General features: G+C 44.0%; 1 protein-coding gene across 16 annotated transcripts in view; it reads left to right on the forward strand.

The window, feature by feature from the left end:
• The first annotated feature begins 1,748 nt into the window (after positions 1–1,748).
• ATP2B1 (ATPase plasma membrane Ca2+ transporting 1) overlaps positions 1,749–21,875 on the forward strand; it is a 46,455-nt gene continuing 26,328 nt past the window's right edge. For 6 of the 16 annotated variants that reach the window (XM_054386637.1, XM_054386638.1, XM_054386639.1 and 3 more), the window contains exons 1-10: positions 1,749–1,953; positions 7,417–7,614; positions 9,482–9,736; positions 9,860–9,985; positions 11,132–11,275; positions 14,317–14,355; positions 15,073–15,234; positions 16,925–17,139; positions 19,358–19,600; positions 21,438–21,679. In XM_054386637.1, the coding sequence (XP_054242612.1) occupies positions 1,749–1,953; positions 7,417–7,614; positions 9,482–9,736; positions 9,860–9,985; positions 11,132–11,275; positions 14,317–14,355; positions 15,073–15,234; positions 16,925–17,139; positions 19,358–19,600; positions 21,438–21,679 (1,829 nt within the window). The remainder of the gene's footprint in view (positions 1,954–7,416; positions 7,615–9,481; positions 9,737–9,859; positions 9,986–11,131; positions 11,276–14,316; positions 14,356–15,072; positions 15,235–16,924; positions 17,140–19,357; positions 19,601–21,437; positions 21,680–21,875) is intronic. The other 10 variants (XM_054386644.1, XM_054386650.1, XM_054386652.1 and 7 more) reach the window with 8 other exon arrangements.

Here is a 21,875-nt window from a genome sequence, read left to right on the forward strand (position 1 = left end):
CAATGCAGACAGTGGTAACTGTTAGCCTTAGCTGGGCATATGATACCTGAGGGTCTTGTTGACCTGGAAGTGTCAAAGTTATTGTTCACTTCAGCCTGGCAGTCATAGTGTTTCATGGAGGAATATATTGTTACCTGTGGCTCGCTGTGCCCTATTGTGTCCACAAAGCTGGCGGAGATGATCAGACTCCTGTGTTCCAGTCTTTAAAGAGGCATGAAAAGTTTGTGTGCTCATTATATTGTTCTGGAGATCCATCTCTGCATGTAAGCTATGTCAGCCCACCAAGAATTAAATACAGAGTGCCTGTGGAGGTTCAGAATCCTGTGGGTAGATGTTAATTGCTCAGCTACAGAGCTCTGATAATCAGATGGAAGAGCTGCTCTTGGTCTCTCTGTCCCTTCTGTAGGAAGGTGATCCCCTCTGTTCAAGGAATTGCTGTGGGAGGTTTGTGTTGTGGTGAAATGGAGTAGATGGAGGGGGGATAAAACTATTTAGGCATGAAAATTCCGTTAAGACCTGGGTCTGCCTGAAGTTAGACTCCTGCTTAACAGTGCCAGAGTGCTTCATACGTGGGCTAACGATGTTGAAACTTGGGATGTTCAGGCTTTCATTCGTGGGAACACATAAAAGTTTGCTCATCTCAAACTCTGAGCTGAAAGCTTTGGTGAAAAGTTGGGATTTCTAACTTGACCACATTCCTACCCCCGATGGTATCAGTGGTGGATGCTCTACATTCCATTTTTGTAGAGCCAAATTTGCTTCCAGGTGTTTTAAAAGGTGTCTTCACGATGATGACGTGGGAATCATGTGGGAATACCAAGCAAAATGCAAGACTGGAAAGCAACAATGCAAGGTTATGATGGGAAACATCCATTTTATATCTCATCACTTGCCAGCTGAATGCAAGGAAAGCTGACAAAGTTGTCCTTGAGCAGAAAGTTGTTCTGTAACCACAGAAGCATAGAATGGTTTGGGTTGGAAGGGGCCATAAGGATCATCCAGTTCCAATCCACACCTTCCATAGACCAGTTTGATCAAAGTCCTGTCCAATCTGGCCTTGAACACCTCCAGGGAGGGGGCATCCACAGGGCAACCTGTGGCAGTGTCTCACCACTCTCTCGAAACAATTTCTTCTTAATCTCCAGCCTAAATCTTCCCTCTTCCAACTGCAATTCATTCCCCCTTATCCTATCACTACAAGCCATTGTAAAAGGTCCCTCCCCAGCTCCTCCAGCCTCCTTCAGGTGCTGGAAGGCTGCTGTAAGCTTTCCCTGGAGCCTTCTCTTCTCCAGGCTGAACAGCCCCAACTCTCCCAGCCTTTCCCCCTAGGAGAGGTTCTTCATCCCTCCGATCGTTGTGGCCTCCTCTCCAGCAGCCCCATGTCCTCCTTGTGTTAGGAGCCCCAGAACTGGACCCAGTACTTCAGATGGGGTCTCATTGGAGCAGAGCAGAGAGGGATGAGCAGTATGAAGAGCAGGGTTGTCCTGCAATGTATTTCAGCAGAGCTGTGATGTAACTGAATGTCTCTCTTCTCTCCCTAGCCTGTACATGCCATTGGGCTTGGGGAACAGAGCATGCCATGGGACAACCTCAAAGATATCTCTCCAGACGGGTTCTCTTACTTGGGTGATGTGTCTGCTCTCCTGACTGTCTTCACACTCAAAGGATTTACTTTCCTTTTGGAAATATTTGAAGTTTGAAGCCCTGTTCCTTCCTGGAAACTGTCTCTGCTAAAGACTGCACGCATCATGGGTGATATGGCAAACAACTCGATAGCTTACAGCGGCGTTAAAAATGCTGTGAAAGAAACTAATCATGGAGATTTTGGAGTTACTCTTGCAGAGCTCCGCTCTCTTATGGAACTTCGAGCTGCAGATGCACTGCATAAAATACAGGAATGCTATGGAGATGTTCATGGCATCTGTGCAAAGTTGAAAACTTCCCCGAACGAAGGTAAGGCGTTTGAATGCTGCTGTTGAGGAAACTTCTTTGTAGGAGAAGCCTTAGTCAACTACTTTGTTTGATGATTACAGAATCACAGAATGGTAGGGGTTGGAAGGGACCCCAAAAGATCATCCAGTCCAGCCCCTCTGCCAGAGCAGGGTCACTTAGAGTAGGTCTCCCTCTCCAGAGAAGGAGACTCCTCAACCTCTATGGGCTGTCTCCTCCAGGGCTCTGTCACCCTCACAGTTAAGAATTTTTTCCTTCTGTTCATGTGGAAGCTCCTCTGCTCCAGCTTGCACCCATTGCCTGTTGTCTTATCATTGGACATCACTGAGCAGAGCCTGGACTCCATCCTCCTGACAGTGCCCTTTCACATCTTTATCAACACGAATGAGGTCTCCCCTCAGGCTCCTCTTGTGCAGAGTTAAACTGCTTACATTGGCTATATCAAACTTTCCAAAAATATTTCAGTGAATAAAATATTATCCCTTCCTCTTTTAAGGCAGAGGTATTGAATAGTCATAACTAAGCATGGCTTTTTTGTAGCTGGTCTAACTGCAGGTGAGATGTTGGATGGATGAAGTGTGGTGAAGTTGCCCTCATTGACACAAGCACCCAGATATGAAATAGCAAAGCAAGAGGGAAATGTTCCATTTGCTGTGAAAATGTAACATCATGCTGTGATAGAACACAAGGATTTCACACTTTAATTGGTCAATTATTAATGCTTCTGTGTTGCTAACTAGTTCTTGTATTCTCTCATGCAACCATTTAACAACCCAGAGACCTGTGTTTTCAGTTTGGGCTGCAGTGCATTCTTAAGAGTAGCTAGCTGTTAAATTTATAGCATTTCTGTAGGTTTGAGCTCTGTAAACTAATCATCAAATCTCTCTAAAATGACTATCAGTGTAGCTTTAGGCACTTAAGAGGTACTGTCACCATCAGGAGAAGGTTTGAAAAGGGATCACACAATCTTATTCTCTACAAATAAGCATCTTTAAAGAAGTCAGGATAGACTTGATGACATTCTGTGAAGATGCTTTTGGTCTCTAGAATTATTGTTCCAAGACAGCCTTTAGAGATGTGAAGAAGGAAATAAATATCAAGTCTCATATCTAAGAGCTTTCCATAAGATCTCCTTAAGATCCAGCTCTCTCTTACTCATCTTTTCCAATGTAAATGAAATCTCTGAGTTTTAACTTGTGAAAGAAATGCAATTCCTTTCACTTAATGGGTTGGGTTGGAAGGGATCTTCAAGATCATCCAGTTGCAACCCCCATGCCATGGGCAGGGACACCTCCCACCAGACCAGGTTGCTCAAGGTCTCATCCAACCTGGCCTTGAACACCTCCAGGGAGAGGAGGAGGCATCATGTACAAATATTTTTATCCATTTTTATCTAACTCACTCTTAATGTGAAATCCTGCTACTGGTAGTGATTGAGAAGCACCAAACCCCAATTTTTGTCAGTTGTGGTGGCTCAGCATTGAAGCACTCACAGAGCTTTTAATCAGTGTGGTGATGTGTTGGTGACAGTAAAGTACCTGCTGTCTTAATCCTGGAGAGCTGTTGCTTTCTGTTCTTCAGAAACACTTTGGAAAGGTTTGCCTCCTTGGATCAGGAACAGCCTACTAATACCCTAAGGTCTCTTTGGGTACATCTACATTTAGCTTGGTTTTGGCTTGATCTGCTTTTGCAGCCAGCCTCCTGATTTCCAGACTACTGAAATTATTTCAGTACATGAACTTTGTTCCTGTTATCATAGAATGGTTTGGTTTGGAAGGGACCTTACAGAAGAGGTAGTTCCAACCCCCATGCCATGAACAGGGACACCTTCCACTAGACCAGGTTGCTCAAGGCCCTGTCCAGCCTGGCCTTGTCCCAGCCTGGAAGCGGCCAGCTCTCATGCCTCAGGGTGAGACCTGCCAGTGAACAGGAGTCACTGAAGAACCAATTTTTACAACATGAGGAATTCAAACTTCTGTTCCTCAGCATCAATGGAGTTGTAAAGTTGGTGCCTGCCTGTGAAGCATAGCTGTGTGCAGGCAGTGGAACATCTCTTGGGTAGGAGCAGCAGTCTGTGGTTACCAGGTTGACCTGCTACCAAGAACTGAAAGGCACTTTCTTTTCTCAGTGAAAAAGGCTGGTGTAACTTTTTACAACTAGGACCTGAACTGAAAGTCGGATCCTCTTTTACAGTAATCTGCAAGCCCATTGTATTTGCAAGCCAGGTGGGTGCATGATTGTACGAGGACCATGGTGCACCTAAGCACTTAAGCTTCAGGGTCTACCTCATGCCACAGAATCTTAAAATGGTAGGGGTTGGAAGGGACCTCTGAAGATAATTGAGTCCAGCTCACCTGCCAAAGCAGGAGCACGTAGGACAGGCCACACAGGAGCACATCCAGGTGAGTCTTGGAAGTTTCCAGAGAGGGAGACTCCACAACCTCTCTGGGTAGCCTGGTCCACAGCTCCAGCACCCTCACAGCAAAGAAGTTTTTCCTCATATTGAGGTGGAACTTCCTGGGTTCCAGTTTGTGTCCACTGCCCGTTGTCCCATCACAGGACATCACTGAAAAAAGTCTGGCCCCTTCTTGCCACCCACCCCTCAGATATTTATATAGACATCAATAAGATCAGGACTCAGCCTTTGTTTTTGCATGCTAAACACCCCCAGGTCCTTCAGTCTTCCCTCATCACACAGATGTTCCACACATCATCCTCAGAGCCTCTGTTGGACTCTCTCCAGTAGTTCCCTGTCCCTCTTGAACTGGGGAGCCCAGAACTGGACACAATACTCCAGATGTGGTCTCACCAGGGCAGAGAGGCAGGAGAATCTCTCTTGACCTGCTGGCCACACTCTTCTTAATGCACCCCAGGATACCATTGGCCACGAGGGCACATTGCTGTCCCATGGATGTCCCATAATGTGACAAGCAGGTTAACACATGGCAATGATGAGTAGCAGTGAAGTGAAACTAGGAGGAGTTAGATGGCCTTTCTTGCAGATTCATCCTGCTCTTCTGGTTGTGACAAGACCTTTCTCTTCCCAAAGGATTTGACACTTAGCTGTCCTGTCCTGCACTCACTAACTTGCTAACAGGGCACCATCTTTTCTTTGAAGTATGAGAGCAGTTCCGAAACACACTGCATGCAAAGCCTCAGCAGTCAAACATCATAATTAGCTCAGAAAAGGTTAAGTATCATAGATTCATAGAACAGTTTGGGTTGGAAGGAGCCTTAAAGGTCATCCAGTTCCAATCCCTCTGCCACAGGCAGGGATACCTCCCACCAGCCCAGGTTGCTCAAGGCCTCTTCCAACGTGGTCTTGAACAGCTCCAAGGAGGGGGCATCCACAGCCTCCCTGGGCAGCCTTCTTCAGTGGCAGGGACAGTGGTTGCTCTTCTCCCTGACTGATTACCAGGCATGTTTGCAATGCCTTTAGCACTGAGCAGTAAGAAACCTACTCCTAAGAAAACTGTTGTCTTTTAAGCAGGTGGTGATCATTACTTTGAGGGCTGGAAGTGGTGGAAGTATCCAGACTTCTGCTCTGAACATGGCTGGACTATTGTGCTTTGGAAAATGAGCTTAGAACCATAGAATGGTTTGGGTTGGAAGGGACCTTAAAGATCATCTAATTTCAACCCCCTGCTGTGGGCACAGACACCTGCTACTAGAGCAGGTTCCTCAAGGTTCCATCCAACCTGGCTTTCAGGTTTGGAGCCTCCACAGCTTCTCTGGGCAACTTTTTCCAGTGCCTCATTTTATGTTCTGAATAGCAAATTGGGCAGCTAGACACTTGAGGAAGTAAACAGGAAGTGTACTTAGAGAAGCCCTTGAGTGCATGACCTTGCCCTGAAGATACTCAATATTCCTTTATTTTTAAGGACTTGCCTAACTCTTGAAGCATGCAGAGCCTTCTAGTGAAGGCTCCTCACTCATGCTTCTTGGTGTTCCTTAAGTACAAGAGTTTAGAGAGGGAACCACAGAATGGTAGGGGTTGGAAGAGACCCACAGAGATCATTTGGTCCAACCCTCCTGCCAAAACAGGATCACCTAGGGCAGGTCACAAAAGAATATGTCCAGGCAGGTTTTGGATGACTCCAGAGAAGGACACTGCACCTCTCTGTGCAGCCTGTTCCAGTGCTCTGCCACTCTGAAAATGAAGAAGTTTCTTTCTCAGGATTAGATAGAACTTCCTATGCTTAACTTTATGCCCATTACCTTTCTCCTGTAACTAGGGACCACTGAGAAGAGTCTGGCCCCATCTTCCTGAGATATTTGTAAGCATTAATAAGATTCATTTAGTAATAAGCATTAATATGAAGGGACTCTGAAAGAAATATGCCACATGAGAAAGAAGGTGGGTAGAAAACTGGTGAGAGTGATGAATATGAGCTCTCTGTGAGAGGAGATAAAAGTGAAGCTTCAGGAGAGCAAACAACGGCTGTGCAGGTGGCAGCAGCATCAAGTGGCTCTACACAGAATCATAGAAGCTATTGAGTTGGAAGGGACCTTTAAAGGTCATTTAGTCCAACCCCCCTGCACTCAGCAACTAGAAGAGGTTGCTCAGACCTCCAAACAACATGACCTGCAGTGGTTCCACGATGGGGCATCCACCACCTCTCTGGGCAAGCTGGGACCAGGGTCTCACCATCATCTGCATCAAAAAAAAATGATGCCTAGAGAACTTCAGCTTTCTCTATTATTTTAAATCATGAAAAGTACACAAGTCTCATATTCATATCATTTCTGTTAGCAATTCTCATTTATGTCACATTAGTTGTAGGAGCCCAAGATGTTACCTGTGAATACAGAATCGCTACAGTGGGAGCCAGAGCTGGCTTCACAGGCTGTGGGTCTTGCTAAAGCTGTGTGGTGCTACTCAGTCTCCATAGTAGTAACTCTACTAATGGGGTTTTGTCTTGCTAACTTGTTTACTTTGTTCAAAGCTATGTCTGTTACTATTGTAGGTTCACAGAATGGTTTAGAAGGGACCTTAAAGCTCATCCAGTTACAACCCCCTGCCATGGGCAGGGTCACCTTCCACTAGCCCAGGTTGCTCAAGGCTTCATCCAGCACCCTCCCTGGGCAACCTGTTTCGGTGTCTCACCATCCTCATTGGAAAGAATTTCTTCCTAATCTCCAGTCTCAATCTGCCCTCTCAAGCTTCATAGAAAGTCTAACAAAACCCAAGCCTAAACTAGTTGCTTACTCTACTGCTGACATATTAAGCACAAAGCAGGTAGACCATCAGCTCATTTTGCCCTGGTTGTATGAAATCAAGCTGGTTTTGTCTAGTGACTGTGATTTAAGGTTAAATATTTGATGTCATTCTATTTAAGGTGTGGCTTGTCAGTGTTGTTACTCCAATCTGGAGTGGGACTTGATGCTATGAGTAGGAAACATCACTTGTGATGAAAGGATGGAATGCAAATTGCTGTCAACTAACTTTGTCTTATTATTAACTAGGTTTAAGTGGAAATCCAGCAGATATAGAAAGGAGAGAAGCAGTTTTTGGGAAGAACTTTATACCTCCTAAAAAGCCAAAAACATTTCTTCAGTTAGTATGGGAAGCACTACAAGATGTTACACTAATTATCTTAGAAATTGCAGCTGTAGTATCCTTGGGCCTTTCTTTTTACCAGCCTCCAGGAGGAAATGAATCATGTAAGTAAACTTACAAGTAGGTATCTACCTGTCTTATTCTACTACTGACCTGCCTGCTCCAGCATAAAGCTGATGGGAGGGCAGTAAGGCAGTGGAAAAGCAGTTTATTGAGAGGGCACTGCTAAAATTGCAGCTTGTTGAAGGGGCAAGGGGAGGATTTCCCTGCTCAGGAGCTGGTATCAGTCTGACCAAAATAATGCTGAAAGTAAAGGAACAAGGACATGGCTTAGATCCAGTCATGTTTCTGGGCTTGGATCTCTTTGAGGTGTGTTTTGGGCTTTTGTTGGGTTGGTTGGTTTGGTTTGGTTGGGTTGGGTTTTTGGTGCTTTTGGGTGTTTTTGGTTTTTTGTGATAAGGGTTTTTTTGTTTGTTTGTTTGGGGATTTTGTGTGTGTGGCTTTTACTATTTTTTTTTTGTTGCTGGTATGGGGTTTTGTTTGGTTTCTGATTTGTTTTTGTTTTTCTGGGAATTTGGGGGTTTTTTTGTGGGTATTTTTTGATTTTTTTTGGGGGGGTGGTGGTTTTTTGGTGGTGTTTGGGGATTTTTTGGTTGGTTATTTTTGCTCGGTTTCTTTGGGTTTATTTTGCTTTAGGTTTGGGGTTTTTTTTTTTGTTGGGGTGGGACTTTTTGGTTGATTTTTTTTCTGGCTGGAGGTTGGGAGTTTTTTGATTGGGAGGTATTGGGGGGTTCTGGGTTTTTTTTTGTTTGGGAAGTGTTTTTATTTTTGTTGGGGGTTGAGGGGGCTTTGGTTGAGGATTGGTTTTATTTTTGGTTGGGGGTTTTTGGTAGGGGCAGTTGTGGGGGTTTTTTTGACTGGGGGTTGTGGGTATTTTGGGGTTTCTTTGGGGTTTCCTTGGGGTTTCTTTGTTTGGGTTTCTTTGGAGGTGATTTGGTTGATTTGGTTTCTTTGGGGTTTGTTTGGGTTTCTCAGGGTTTACTTGTTTGAGTTTCTTTGGGGTTTGTATGGTTGGGTTGCTTTGGGGTTTGCTTGCTTGGTTGGGTTACTTTTGGGGTATCTTTGGTTTGTTGGGATGCTTTTGGGGTATCTTTGGTTTGTTGGGTTGCTTTTGGGGTATCTTTGGTTGGGTTGCTTTTGGGGTATCTTTGCTTGGTTTGGTTGCTTTTGGGGTATCTTTGGTAGGTTTGGTTTCTTTTGGTTTTTTTTGTTGGTGGGGTTTTTTTTGGCTGTTTGTGGGTTTTTTTGTTGCTGGTGGGGTTTTTTTTGGTCCTAGGTTTTTGTGTGTGTGTGGGGGGGTTTAGTTTTGTTTTTTTGGGGGGGGGGGTTTGCCTCAAGTACTTCCAGCAATTTGTAATTTGTGGTCATGTGCTTCCTTTGGGGAGTCAGCAAGTCTTAAATTTTCCTTGATCTGCAATATGACACTGGTGACTTTCTAATTTAAGAAATGAAGCTATCTTTATACTTTGTAAGTGGAAAATGAAAGGATCTGGCCTTCACTGAACTGAATTTTTGCAATGATATCTGTCTGGTTAAGATAAAATTTGTGTGGGAAATGTTGAACAGGCAAAAAGTGATTAATTAGTTGTCTAGTCTGGCATTTTGCTGCCATCATTTAACAAGGTAGTAGGGACAGGTGGCTTCCTGTAACAACTCAGATGAGCAGGGATGTGCATTTTAGGTGGTTTAAATTCTTTCAGTTTCCTAGATGTCATGTTCTTGATCTCCTTTGTGTGTCACTCTTGCTGAAAACAAGTGTAAAATGTATTATTTTCCAACTTTTAAATGTGTTCATTCACAAAATGATTTAGCAAAGAAATGTTCAGCAACTGTTGGTAGTTACTTCTGTTTCTCTCTGTTTAAAATAACCACTGCATGAAGTTTCTTAAATCTAAACCCTGTTTTCTACAGTATGTGGATCAGTAAATGTTGGTGAAGAAGAGGAGGAATCTGAAGCAGGTTGGATTGAAGGAGCAGCCATCCTCCTGTCTGTAGTTTGTGTGGTGTTAGTAACAGCTTTCAATGACTGGAGCAAAGAGAAGCAGTTTCGGGGATTGCAGAGCCGTATCGAACAAGAACAGAAATTCACAGTCATCAGAGGTGGCCAAGTCATTCAGATACCAGTAGCTGACATCATTGTTGGAGATATTGCACAAGTGAAATATGGTAAACACAGGGTTGTGTGTTTTTTGTTTTTTGTTTTTTTTTTTTAATGGAACTATCTTTGCTTTTTAAAATTAAAAAAAAAGAAAGAGAACTGGCCTCACCAGCCCCAGTGATCTCTCCTAGGTGATCTCTTACCTGCCGACGGTGTCCTCATTCAAGGAAACGACCTCAAAATTGATGAAAGCTCACTGACTGGAGAATCTGATCATGTGAAGAAATCTCTGGACAGAGATCCTATGCTGCTGTCAGGTGTGTAGTATTTGGTGGTTCTCAAAGTGTGTCGCAGTATATCAGAGGTTGGAAGGGACCTCAGGAGATCATCAGGTCCAACCCCCCTGCCAGAGCAGCATCACTTAGAGTAGTCTGCACAGGAATGCATCCAGGTGGGCTTGGAAAGTTTCCAGAGAAGGAGGCTTCACAACCTTCTTGGGCAGCCTGCTCCAGGGCTCTGTCACCCTCACTGGAAAGAAGTTTCTCCTCACGTTGAGGTGAAATCTTCTCTGTTCAACTTTGAACCCATTGTTCCTTGTCCTATGACTGTGAACCACCCAAAAGAGCCTGGCCCCCTCCACTTGACACCCACCCCTCAGATATTTATAGGCACTGATCAGATCCCCTCTCAGCCTTCTCTTCTCCAGACTAAACAGCCCCAGGGCTCTCAGTCTCTCTTCACAGGGGAGATGCTCAAGTCCCTTAAGCATCCTCACGGCTCTCCCTTGGACTCTCTCCAGCAGGTCTCTGTCTCTCTTGAACTGGGGAGCCCAAAACTGTACACAGTATTCCAGGTGTGGTCTCACCAGGGCAGAGGAGAGAGGTAGACCTGCTGGACACCTTTCTTGATCCATCCCATTGGCTCTCTTGGCCACAAGAGCACATTGTTGTTCCATGCAGAACTTGCTGTCCAAGGTCTTTCTCTGTGGAGCTGCTTTCCATCAGGGCAGCCCCTACCCTGTACTGGTGCCTGGTGTTATTTCTCCCCAGATGCAGGACCTTGCACTTACCCTTATTAAACTTCATGAGGTTTGCCTGCAGTGGTTTGTTTCTGGCTTGTTTAAAACTTTGGAGCTTAAAATCTGGCAGGCGCAGATTTTTAACCTCCAAAAGTCAGGGTTTTTTTGTTTTTGAGGACCTCTTCTAGGCTGACTCCTAAAAGTATCCAAAACCAGTGCAACTAGTATAAAACTTTGTCAAAGTGAGCAGCCTCTTAAAACTGCCAACCATCTTGTGTGAGTGATGATGGTTTTAATTTCCAGATGATAGTTGAGGCGATGAAGGCCTCTAGGAGAGCAGAGTGGTGTTTGTACCTCTTAATGGTTTCATCAGTGTGCAGCTGAAGAACTTACTTCCTCTGTGCTCTGATCAAGTCTCAGTGGAAAACCTGGTTCAATCTTTCAGGTACACATGTGATGGAAGGCTCTGGAAGAATGGTGGTTACTGCTGTAGGTGTCAACTCTCAGACTGGAATCATCTTTACCTTACTTGGGGCTGGAGGAGACGAAGAAGAGAAGGAGAAGGAAAAAGAGAAGAAGGACAAGAAAAGTAGGCAAAACCTGGGGAGGGAGAGGGGTGGATAAAAATATATTCCAGTCATCCTGAGGAAAAAAAATCATCATACTTTAATAGATTTCACAGGAAAAAACCCAACTCAGGTGCAGGTACTTGAGGGTGCACCACTACTGAAAAGTTCTGTCATGCAGATTTTTAATTACACTTCAGATCTCATTGATCAATTAGAAGTTGGAAAGTTTACAACTTCTACCATGGATAAATTATTAAACTGCCATCTTGGGTAACTTCAAAGGAGATTTATATCTGATGGGAAGTACTTGTGTCTGGCAAAGAGATCATTACCAATAACTCAGCCTAATAACTGCCTCTCTCTGCTTTTGACAGAAAATGTCCAATGCAAGGGGAGTTCTTCATTGGTGCTTGAAGGGAAAAACCTTGTGTCAGAGAATCACAAGGTGGTGGGGTTTGGAAGGGACCTCTGGAGATCATTGAGTCCAACCCCTCTGCCAGAGCAGGTTCACCTAGACAGTCACACAGGAGCACATCCTGTGTGCCATGCATTTAAGTTACAGGAATTAGCACAAGAAGAATTGGAAGCTCAAAATGAGTTTCACTTTTGAGCTTGGTGTAGTGAAGGGTAAAAATTGACCTGCAGCACTTCCAGGGATTACTGTGGAGCAGCTGCCATCCTTTGCTCTTTCCTTGACAGAGGAAGGAGAAGAAAGCAAGCAGAGTGCCAGCTGCTGCAGGAGATCTGGAGCAGAACAGAGCTTTTATATTTATTATTCCACAAAGGCTTTGTATCCTGAAGACTTGTGGGGCTTTTTGTCTCTCAAGATAGACAATTTCTTCCCTTTTTTCTCCTTAAGTTAGGTGCCTGATAAGATTCTCCTTGATAAAACTCAGGTTAAACTAAATTAGCTTCTCTGGGAATGTTAAGGAGATTAAAGTGGCTATTTTTAGTTGGCTTGGTTCAGAGTGAAAGCAAACGTGTGCACAAGGAGTTAGAAGTAACTCAAGTGTGGAGCTTTGCTCTTGTAAGAGCAAAAGGGGAGCTAGGAAAGAACAAATACTAAATTAGGAGACAATGATGAGCACTTATGAGATCTGAAGTGCCCTTTTCTGCAGAAGGTGAACATGATTTTTGGTTTGGGTCTTTTTCCCCTCAGTGTCTGATTTCTATACATCAGATTCTTGGGGGAAATCTGATGTGTAGAAGTCTGACCAGGTCTACAGTAATCATGTAGTGGAGCTATTAAAATATCATGGCAAACAGGCTGCTTAATAGTTGGATTTTATTCTGAGTATTCTCATATACCTCAGTCTACAAAACCTCAAGCCAGAAGTAATGAATTACCACTGAGACTGAAAGAGTTCTGGGGTTTGTTCTTAATTTCGTAAATTCGTAGAATGGTTTAGGTTGGAAGAGATCTTAAAGATCCAGTTCCAATCCCTGCCATGGGCCAGGACATCTTCCACTAGCCCAGGTTGCTTAAGGCTTCATCCAACCTGGCCTTGAACACCTCCGGGGAGAGGACATCCACAGCCTCCCTGGGCAACCTGTGCCAGTGCCTCCCCACCCTCACTGGAAAGAATTTCTTCCTAATCTCCATCATAAATCTCCCCTGTTTCAGCTTCAATCCATCCCCCCTTGTCAAAAGTCCCTCCCAAGCATTTTTGAAGGCATCTTCAGGTATTGGAATGCTGCTGTAAGGTCTCCCTGGTGCCTTCTTTGGGCTGAGCAACCCCAACTCTTTCAGCCTGTCCCCATAGGGGAGGTTTTCCATCCCTCTGATGATCTTTGTGGCCTCCTCTGGACTTGCTCCAGCAGTTCCATGTCTTTATTGTGCCGGGGGCACCAGAACTGGACACAGTGCTCCAGGTTTGGCCTCACCAGAGCAGAGCAGAGGAGCAGAATGAGTGTGCTTCAGGTTACACATTTCAAGTTATTGCAAATAGTACCTATAACCCTTGCTTCCTCTGCTTGGCTGTAAAGTTTGTGACTTCCCAAGGTAGAATCTAAACCTTTTTAGCTGAAGAGAGCTAGGGAGCAACTTCAACACTTAGTGGTGTAACGTTGGTGTGTTGCCAACAGATTATGTTCGTGCTTGCGTAAATAGGGTTAGCACGGATCCAGTAATCCACTGCTGCACTTCCATTAAGCTTTGGGGTGGATTTAGGAATATTTTCTACTACAGAAGCTTCTGCGGTGTGGGACAAAAAAAAGCACTGATTCTGGAGTGGGGTCACAGTATATCAGAGGTTGGAAGGGACCTCAAGAGATCATCAGGTCCAGCCCCCCTGCCAGAAGAGGATCATGTAGGGTAGTCCACACAGGAATGCATCCAGGTGGGTTTGGAAAGTCTCCAGAGAAGGAGACTCCACAACCCCCCTGGGCAGCCTGTTCCAGTACTCTGTCACTCTCACTGGAAAGAAGTTTGTCCTCCTGTTGATCCTACTCTTCATTCACAGGAGCAGTCAGGTGCAGCTCGCAGTAACACAGAGCAGTAGGGGGTGGAAGGGAACTGTGGAGTCCAAAGCCCCTGCCAAAACAGGGTCACAAAGGTGTCAATAGGGCAGGTCACACAGGAAAACATCAAAGTGGGTCTTGAAAATCTCCAGAGATGGGGACTCCACCACCTCCCTGGGCAGCCTCTTCCAATCCCTGACCACTCCTGCAGCAAAGAAATTGTTCCTCATCTCCAACCTAACCCTCCCCTGGCACAATTTCAGGCCAATTCCTCTCCTTCTATCACTTAAGACTAGGGAGAAGAGACCAAGCCCCAACCTCACTGCAACCTCCTCTCAGGGAGCTGTAGAGAGCAATGAGGTCTCCCCTCAGCCTCTTTTCCTCCAGACTGAGCACCCCCAAGTTCCCTCAGCTGCTCCTCCCCAGCCCTATTCTCCAGACCCTTCCCCAGCTTTTTATGTCCTTCTTGGGACACACTCCAGCCCCTCAATGTCCTCCTTGGAGTGAGGGACCCAAAATGTGTGCATTATGCATCAGAACAAGTCCTGAAATGAAGTTTGGACAGCCAGTTTAAAACACAGCTCATTTCCCTCTCTGACAGGTAAAAAGCAAGATGGAGCTGTGGAAAATAGGAACAAAGGTAAGTGGAAGAATCTCTGTTTTTTTCTTTTAATTTTTTTTTTTAATCTATTCTTTCAAGTCTCTGTTTTCTGAGTGTCTGTAACGAATGCAGAGTTCCCTGTGAAAATGCATGTGGAATATTTAAATCCTAAGTGCTTATGCTAAAGAGGGCAGGAGTGAGTCAACCCCAAACTAGCAAGAAAATGGATTTGGTAGTCTCTGTAGCCAGATATTGAAAAAGTAAATGTTACAAATAATTTTCAAGCTATCTTCTTGAGGGCAGTTAACTTTGGCTGGCTGCCTGCTGCCCACCTAGCTGCTCTCTCGCTTCTGCTCCTCAGCAGGACAAGGCAGAAAACAGGATGAAAAGCTTGTAGGTTGAGGTAAGGATGGTGAGATCACTTACTAACTACCTTCATGAGCAAACAAATTCAACTTCAGAGATTCTCAGGATGGTCTGGGTTGGAAGGGACCTTAAAGATCATCCAGTTCCAGCCCCCCTGCCATAGACAGGGACACCTTACATTAGACCAGTTTGCTCCAGGCCCCATCCAGCCTGGCCTTGAACACCTCCAGGGAGGGTTATTCAGATGTAGTATGGCATCTCTGGATACAAGGTGCTGCACTGAGTAAGGTACTTCTGTTTGGTGGAGCTTGGTCTTCTAAGTGTGATTGATTTGGGGGACTCCCCACTAGCTAAACTTTTTTTTTTTTTATTTGATTTTTACTTCTGTAGCTAAAGCTCAGGATGGTGCAGCCATGGAAATGCAGCCACTGAAGAGTGAAGATGGTGGGGATGGAGATGAAAAAGACAAGAAGAGATCAAATCTGCCAAAGAAAGAGAAGTCAGTTCTTCAAGGCAAGCTTACAAAGCTGGCAGTTCAGATTGGCAAAGCAGGTATGATCCATTAGTGTCTTCCTTACCTTAGATGATGGTTGGACTTGGTGATCTGGAGGGTATTTTGCAACAAGAGTGATTCTCTTGTTTTCACATGATCCAACAAAGTCTGAACAAGTGCAGCTGGACAAGATAATTTTAGTAGCCAGCCTTGACCAGTTTGATTATTTTAAGTCCAAAATTCCAGTGTGCCCTCGTGCCTGAGTGTGTGCTGGTGGCTTCTCAGAGATTTGTATGGAAGGCTTTTATTTGTCCTTAGTTTATAAAGATTTAGGCTTTAGAGTGCCAGCTTCTGGGCTAGATAAAATTCCAACTCCCTGTCGTTGGACTACTGTTAGGAAAGATTTTTTTAGACAAGAGAATGCCTTCAGTAATGGACCAAGAGAACTAGAAGCTGAGTGAAGTCTGGAAAACATGGTGGGGTTGACCAGATTATCTGTGGTACTTCCAGAGGGGTAGGAATTGACACTTACCATGTGGATACATGACATTTGTGTTGACTTTCTGCTATCCTTTTTACTCTTTTATCAGATAATATTCAGCTGCTCTGGCAAAACATTTGGTAAACTGTTTCTTCTTAGTGGTCATGGGAGTTGGGTTATGGTTGGACACAATGGTCCTTAAGGAATTAAAGACCTAAAGGTCTTTTCCAACCTTAATGATTCTAGATTCTTGAAAGGAGACTGACAACAGTGAATTTCTGTGTAAATTTTAGGCTGTATTATTTAGTATGAAAAGGTTTAATTCAAGTATTTCAGGATGTATTTTGTTCTATGCAGTACTTAAGGAACATTTGGAAGTCTTATAGCCCAGCCAATACTCAAAGGGTTCAGCATCTCTGTGGTTTGAGGACAAAGCAATGAAGCTTTTAGCTTTAATACTCCATAGCTGTCTCTAACAATGTGAATTTTTCAGAGAAACTTGTGCTAACAAATGTTGACTAAAGCTTCCCTGCTAGTAGTGTAAAATACTGTTCTCAGCAAACACTTTTTTCCCCATCTTTCCTAGGTAGGAGCTCTCTTGTTTTCCTTTCTGCACCTTTTGTCCCAGTGTAATTTTGCCACACCCCCTTGATGCTCATTTACTTCATGCATGCATTTTCTTGTCCTGCTCCTTGGGACAGTGCACAACATCTTTCTGCAAAAACAATAAAAGCTGACACTGCAGTGATTTCTGTTCCTTTTTTTCCCAGCCAAGTCCATTTTCCTTCGCTGTTTTCCTGTGGTGTCCTAAGTGTGCCTCTCAGCTTGCTACCAGCAGTTCTAATTTGTCTTCCCAGTTATTCCCAACATTCTGCTTAGCTGCCACATTGAATCCCATCTTAAGCAGGAAGCAGGGTACAGGCTCTGAGCAGCTTTCTCTGAATCCTTGAAGTCCTGCTGAGTTATTTCAGATCTTATTCACCTTAGTCAATTGAAGCTACTTATTGGTCTCTCCTGTTCATGATTAGATCTACACTTTTGAATGAAATGAGAAGGAAGAACAGACTTGGGGAAGTTTCTAGGAGGAAAAATCCTTGTGTTGGACATTGCAACACATTGGTGAACTACCTCAGTGTTTCCTGACTCACCAGTTTAAAGTCTTAGTTGTAAACTAACTTCTCTCAAGACAGAAATGTTTGCACTTCACATTCTGCTTTGTCAAATGTTGGAGATAACTTCTGAAAACTCTTTCTTCTCTCTTTGACAAGGTTTGTTGATGTCTGCAATCACAGTCATTATCCTTGTGTTGTATTTTGTAATTGATACCTTCTGGGTTCAAAAGAGACCTTGGCTTGCTGAATGTACCCCAATTTATATTCAGTATTTTGTGAAGTTCTTCATTATTGGAGTTACAGTCTTGGTGGTGGCAGTCCCAGAAGGTCTTCCACTTGCAGTCACTATATCTCTGGCTTACTCTGTTAAGGTAAGTGGGGTAGAAGGGGAACAGATTTTCAAGGGAGATGGGGAGCAGACTGGGGAGGAGATCTCTTTGTTTCCCTGCGCTCCATAAGAAATCTGCTGCAGTATTTTCCTGAACATCTGAATACTACCATGACCAGTGAGCAGTTGGTGTTGTCACCAGCTAAAGATGAATGGGGTTAGCTCATAAGGTTGCTTATGATAAACAGATGTGGGAGAGTTCATAAACAACAAACTCTTCTGTAAACTTGAACTCTTATGCCTAACTGATGTGTGAAGATAAAACTGATCACAAAAACTGATGTGTTTAGGCTTTGGTCTAAAGCTTAACTTACAGCACTAAACAGTAGTGGCCCTGCTACTGCATCATTTAAAGTTACTCTGCCTCTTTGAGGTTAAAATAAAATCCAAGCATGTGAAGCAGAGAGTTGAAAGTGATATTTGACTTAGGAAACTTGAGTAGTCTGCTTTGTCTTAGCTGAAACATTAGGCTCTCAGTTTGAATTTGATTTTAAGTCTGAGTCTGGCATCTTTCAAATATATTTCATCTGGTGTTCAAGGCCAGGTGGGATGAGGCCTTGAGCAACCTGGTTGAGTGGAAGGTGTCCCTTGGCAGGGGGGCTTGGAATTAGATGATCTTTAAGGTCACTTCCAAGCCAAACCATTCTGTGAATCTATCAATCTCTGTTCAGGTTAGTCTGTGACATGGCTTACAGCTTTTTTTTTAACCCAGTAAAGCTGAGCCTGTGCCTCTCCTCTCTTTCTAAGTGTCATCCATAAACTGTTAGCTTGTAGTAGTAATCAGTGTGACATGCAGATACAAGAGATGAAGACTGTATTTATGAACCTCGTTGAAAATGAAGTTAACTGTGATGTAAGAGACTTAAAGAAATCCTCACAGAATGTGGCAGCTACAAATTCATCCTCTGTAAGGTGCCAGCTAACTTAAGAGGCTTCTGAAAGTCTTCTGAAAGTGCTGTGTAAGACTGTGTTGTGGGGTTAGGATTTTGCCCTCACTCCCCCAGCAGTTGGAGATTCACCCCCAGGATCGAGAGTTGCCTCCAGAATAATTCACCAGACTAGCTCAGAAAGATTTGGAAGCGAAATGAAGTTATATTTACAACAAGTGAGCTAAACATGAAATTATATAAGGTGATAAGACATATACTAAATATATTTACCTATATTTACAGCTCAACAATCAGAGGTAGCCCCCTGGGCAGCCCAGAGGCACTGCTAGCAAACCTCCTCCCCACTCTTTTCTCCCCAGTACCTCACACAGTGTAGTCAAAATAAAGGTTATCCTGGCAAGGTCAAATGGAGGGAGAGAGAAGTTGCAAGCAGAAGCAACAGAAAAGAAGGAGAAAGAGCTATCTGTGGTACAAAATATAAGCTTCTCAACACCCCAAGGGAGTGATATTAATTTATCAGTGTCCTAGCTTAGAGCAGGACAGATTGCTCTATTGCCCCCAAAAGGGGCAAAAGGATAACTCTCACACAAATGGATTGGATAGCAATAGAAAGTTTACATGCAAAAGCAATTCATATACTACAAAAAAACTACAAAGCATAGTGGTGAGCATGGCAAAGCATATATAGTTCAAATCTCTAATCTTAACACACAAGTTCCTTTACACCAGACCAAAATCCCAACACTTCCCTTCTCCCTGCCTGGGGTTCACCAAAAACCCCAGGGCTCTTTCTTTGCCCCTTCCTCCATTGCTAGGCTGGTTTCAGGCTGGCCAGGCCTGAACTGCACCCCCTTTTTACCTGGCATTAGGTCTAAACAGGCCAAGACTGTGGAGGAAAAAAAAGAGTTACTGAGGCCACAGAGCCCTGGGATACTTCCCCATCATTACCAGGTAATAGAGAGTCTCTCTCCTATGGGAGCAGAGAAGGAAGAATGAGGGAGACAACAACTTTGCAGCCAGATTGATAAGGGTGCAGGATTTATGGGTAGCAATACACTCTTGCCTGTGTCCACCCACTGGAGGTCTCAACTCTGTGGCTTCTTTTTTGGAGGCACCCAGCCTGAACAGCCACAATCAGTTATAATTCTTCTGTGTCCAATCCCTGATTTTATTTACGGTTTACTCAGAGTCTCAGTGTCTTAAGCTGGGCACCAGCTCAAACTGTCACAGGCTGGGCACCCTAAAGAATGTGAGTTTCTGAACTGTGAAGGAGTGGTCATGGCTAGCTGCTGACTGCTTTTATTTCCTCAGAAAATGATGAGAGACAATAACTTGGTGAGACACCTGGATGCCTGTGAAACAATGGGCAATGCAACAGCCATTTGCTCAGACAAGACAGGAACCTTGACCATGAACAGGATGACTGTGGTCCAAGCCTACATCAATGAGAAGCATTACAAGAAAATTCCAGAACCAGAAGCTATTCCAGAGAAAACCATGGCTTACCTTGTGACAGGCATCTCTGTTAACTGTGCTTATACTTCCAAAATACTGGTAAGTGGAGGCTTTCATTTTAAGGGAGGAAACTGACCAACTTCCTCAAAAGGTGGCTGTTGTCTGGTGGCAGAATGCAGTGTGTGAGGTGTTTTGTACCTGCTGGAAGCTGCTCAGCTTCGTGAGAAACTTGAGAAATGCTTTAGTTCAGTTAGAGCTGCTGATTTAGATTTTGAACTGATGCTTCAAAAATGCAACAGCAGGAAGAGAATCTCCTTCAAATAGCTCAATTTGTTGTTGTAAGGGGGGTTCTTCGCCTTAGCTGAAGAACATTGTGTCTCTCTTTGGGGTTCTGCTACAAAGCAGTCATGTAACAGTAGCATAACACTAGCGAGAATGCAATGAGAAAATGCAGGCACAGGTGAGGATACTGATGTGTTTTTAATCCAGATGCTGCTGGATGAGTTTGTAGCCCTTAGAAGGGTCACATCTTGGATTCATTTTTATTCCAGATGCTTCTGGATGAGTTTGTAGCCCTTAGAAGGGTCACATCTTTGATTCATTTTTATTCCAGATGCTTCTGAATGAGTTTGTAGCCCTTAGAACGATCACATTTTGGATGTATTTTTATTCCAGATGCTTCTGGATGAGTTTGTAGCCCTTAGACTTGTGACATCTTTGCTGAGACCTTGCTTGAGACTTTCAAATAAAAAACCTAATGGACTGTTGCACATCTTAAATACTGGGCTAAATAATATTGGGCTAAATGCACTTTTGTGTGCATCATTACCTGCATCTCCAAGCATAGTTTCCTTGCTACAGTTCTTCCAACGTGTTGCATAATTTGTATTCAAGGCAGTAAAAAGCATAATTAGGATTTAGCTTTCAAAATAAATGTATTAGCAGATGAAGGTTTAGTAGAAGCCTTCATTACACCTGATCTAGTGGAGGATGTCCCTGCCCACTGCAAGGGGGCTGGACTAGATGACTTTGCTTCCAACCCAAACCATTCTGGGATTCTGTGTTGCTCAGGGCTATGTCCAGAGAGGTTGTGAGAATCTCAAAGGATGGAAGTCAGCTACCTGAGGGTGACCTGGTGTCTTAATTTAAACCACCACACCTGGCCCAAGTGTTTGAGTGCCCTTAGAGTCAAAAAAGTGTTTCCTTATGTTCGAGTGGGATTGACTAAGTACTGCTACAAACTACACTGCAGTGCTACAGCTGTAGAAGCTCAGAAGTGATCCTTAAAGCAGCAGTAGCTGCATATTCCACGTTGCTAAGATAGGAAACTTGTTCTGCTATTAAAGGTTTGGAAACTTGAATCTGAGCTCTTTTCAGTTAAATAGGCCATGGCCTGGAAAACGAACTTTTAGTGAGACATAAGAAGCTTAAAGACTTAGTTTGTTCAGTAGAAGGCTAGCAGGTGATGTGATCCTGGTCTGAGTCACTGAGGAAGAGTTATTACAGGAGAGGCTACTTCAATTTAGCAGCAAGAGTGGCATTTAGCTTGCTTGAATTTGGTTTTAAGTAAACTTACCTGTGCTTCTAAACTGCAAAATATTCAGGGACTATTCTCAATTGATGAGAGAGATGCTTCAAGGAATAGAAGATGTCTTTTAGAAAGGGATTTGATACGAACTTTAATAGAGTTTTGAATGAGAGAAAGGGACTGAAAGAGCCTCAACAGGTCCAGAAGTAGTTCTTTACAAAGCAGTATGGCTTGGACTCCTGACTTGTAAAAATTTAATCATCACAAAAGTGAAATTCACTCATCCTGGAGCTCAGATTGGCCATACCTTCCTTCTTTATAAAGCAGGGGAAGGAAAGTGCTGTACTTTTTCGGTGGTTCCTGAGTTCCTGACCTCCTCATCAGTGAAGTTTCTTGTCCTTCTTGCAGCCTCCCGAAAAAGAAGGTGGCCTCCCACGTCACGTTGGAAATAAAACTGAATGTGCCTTGCTGGGATTGCTCTTGGATTTGAAACGGGATTATCAGGACGTAAGGAATGAGATACCAGAAGAGGACTTGTACAAAGTGTACACTTTCAACTCTGTTAGGAAATCTATGAGTACTGTGTTAAAAAATTCTGATGGCAGTTTCCGGATATTCAGTAAAGGTGCCTCTGAGATCGTGCTGAAAAAGTAAGAGCAACCACTCCTGGAATTCAGCACTCAGCTGGGGGGAAATGTGTGATGGGTGAGGGAAATGCAGTAAAAATGGTGTGTGCTGGGGGAGGAAGCTGAAGGGGCAGTGGTGTGTGCCAGGGGAGGAAGCTGAAGGGGCAGTGGTGTGTGCTGGGGGAGGAAGCTGAAGGGGCAGTGGTGTGTGCCAGGGGAG

The sequence above is a fragment of the Indicator indicator genome, chromosome 14 (assembly GCF_027791375.1).
Source record: "Indicator indicator isolate 239-I01 chromosome 14, UM_Iind_1.1, whole genome shotgun sequence".
Lineage (NCBI taxonomy): Eukaryota > Metazoa > Chordata > Aves > Piciformes > Indicatoridae > Indicator > Indicator indicator.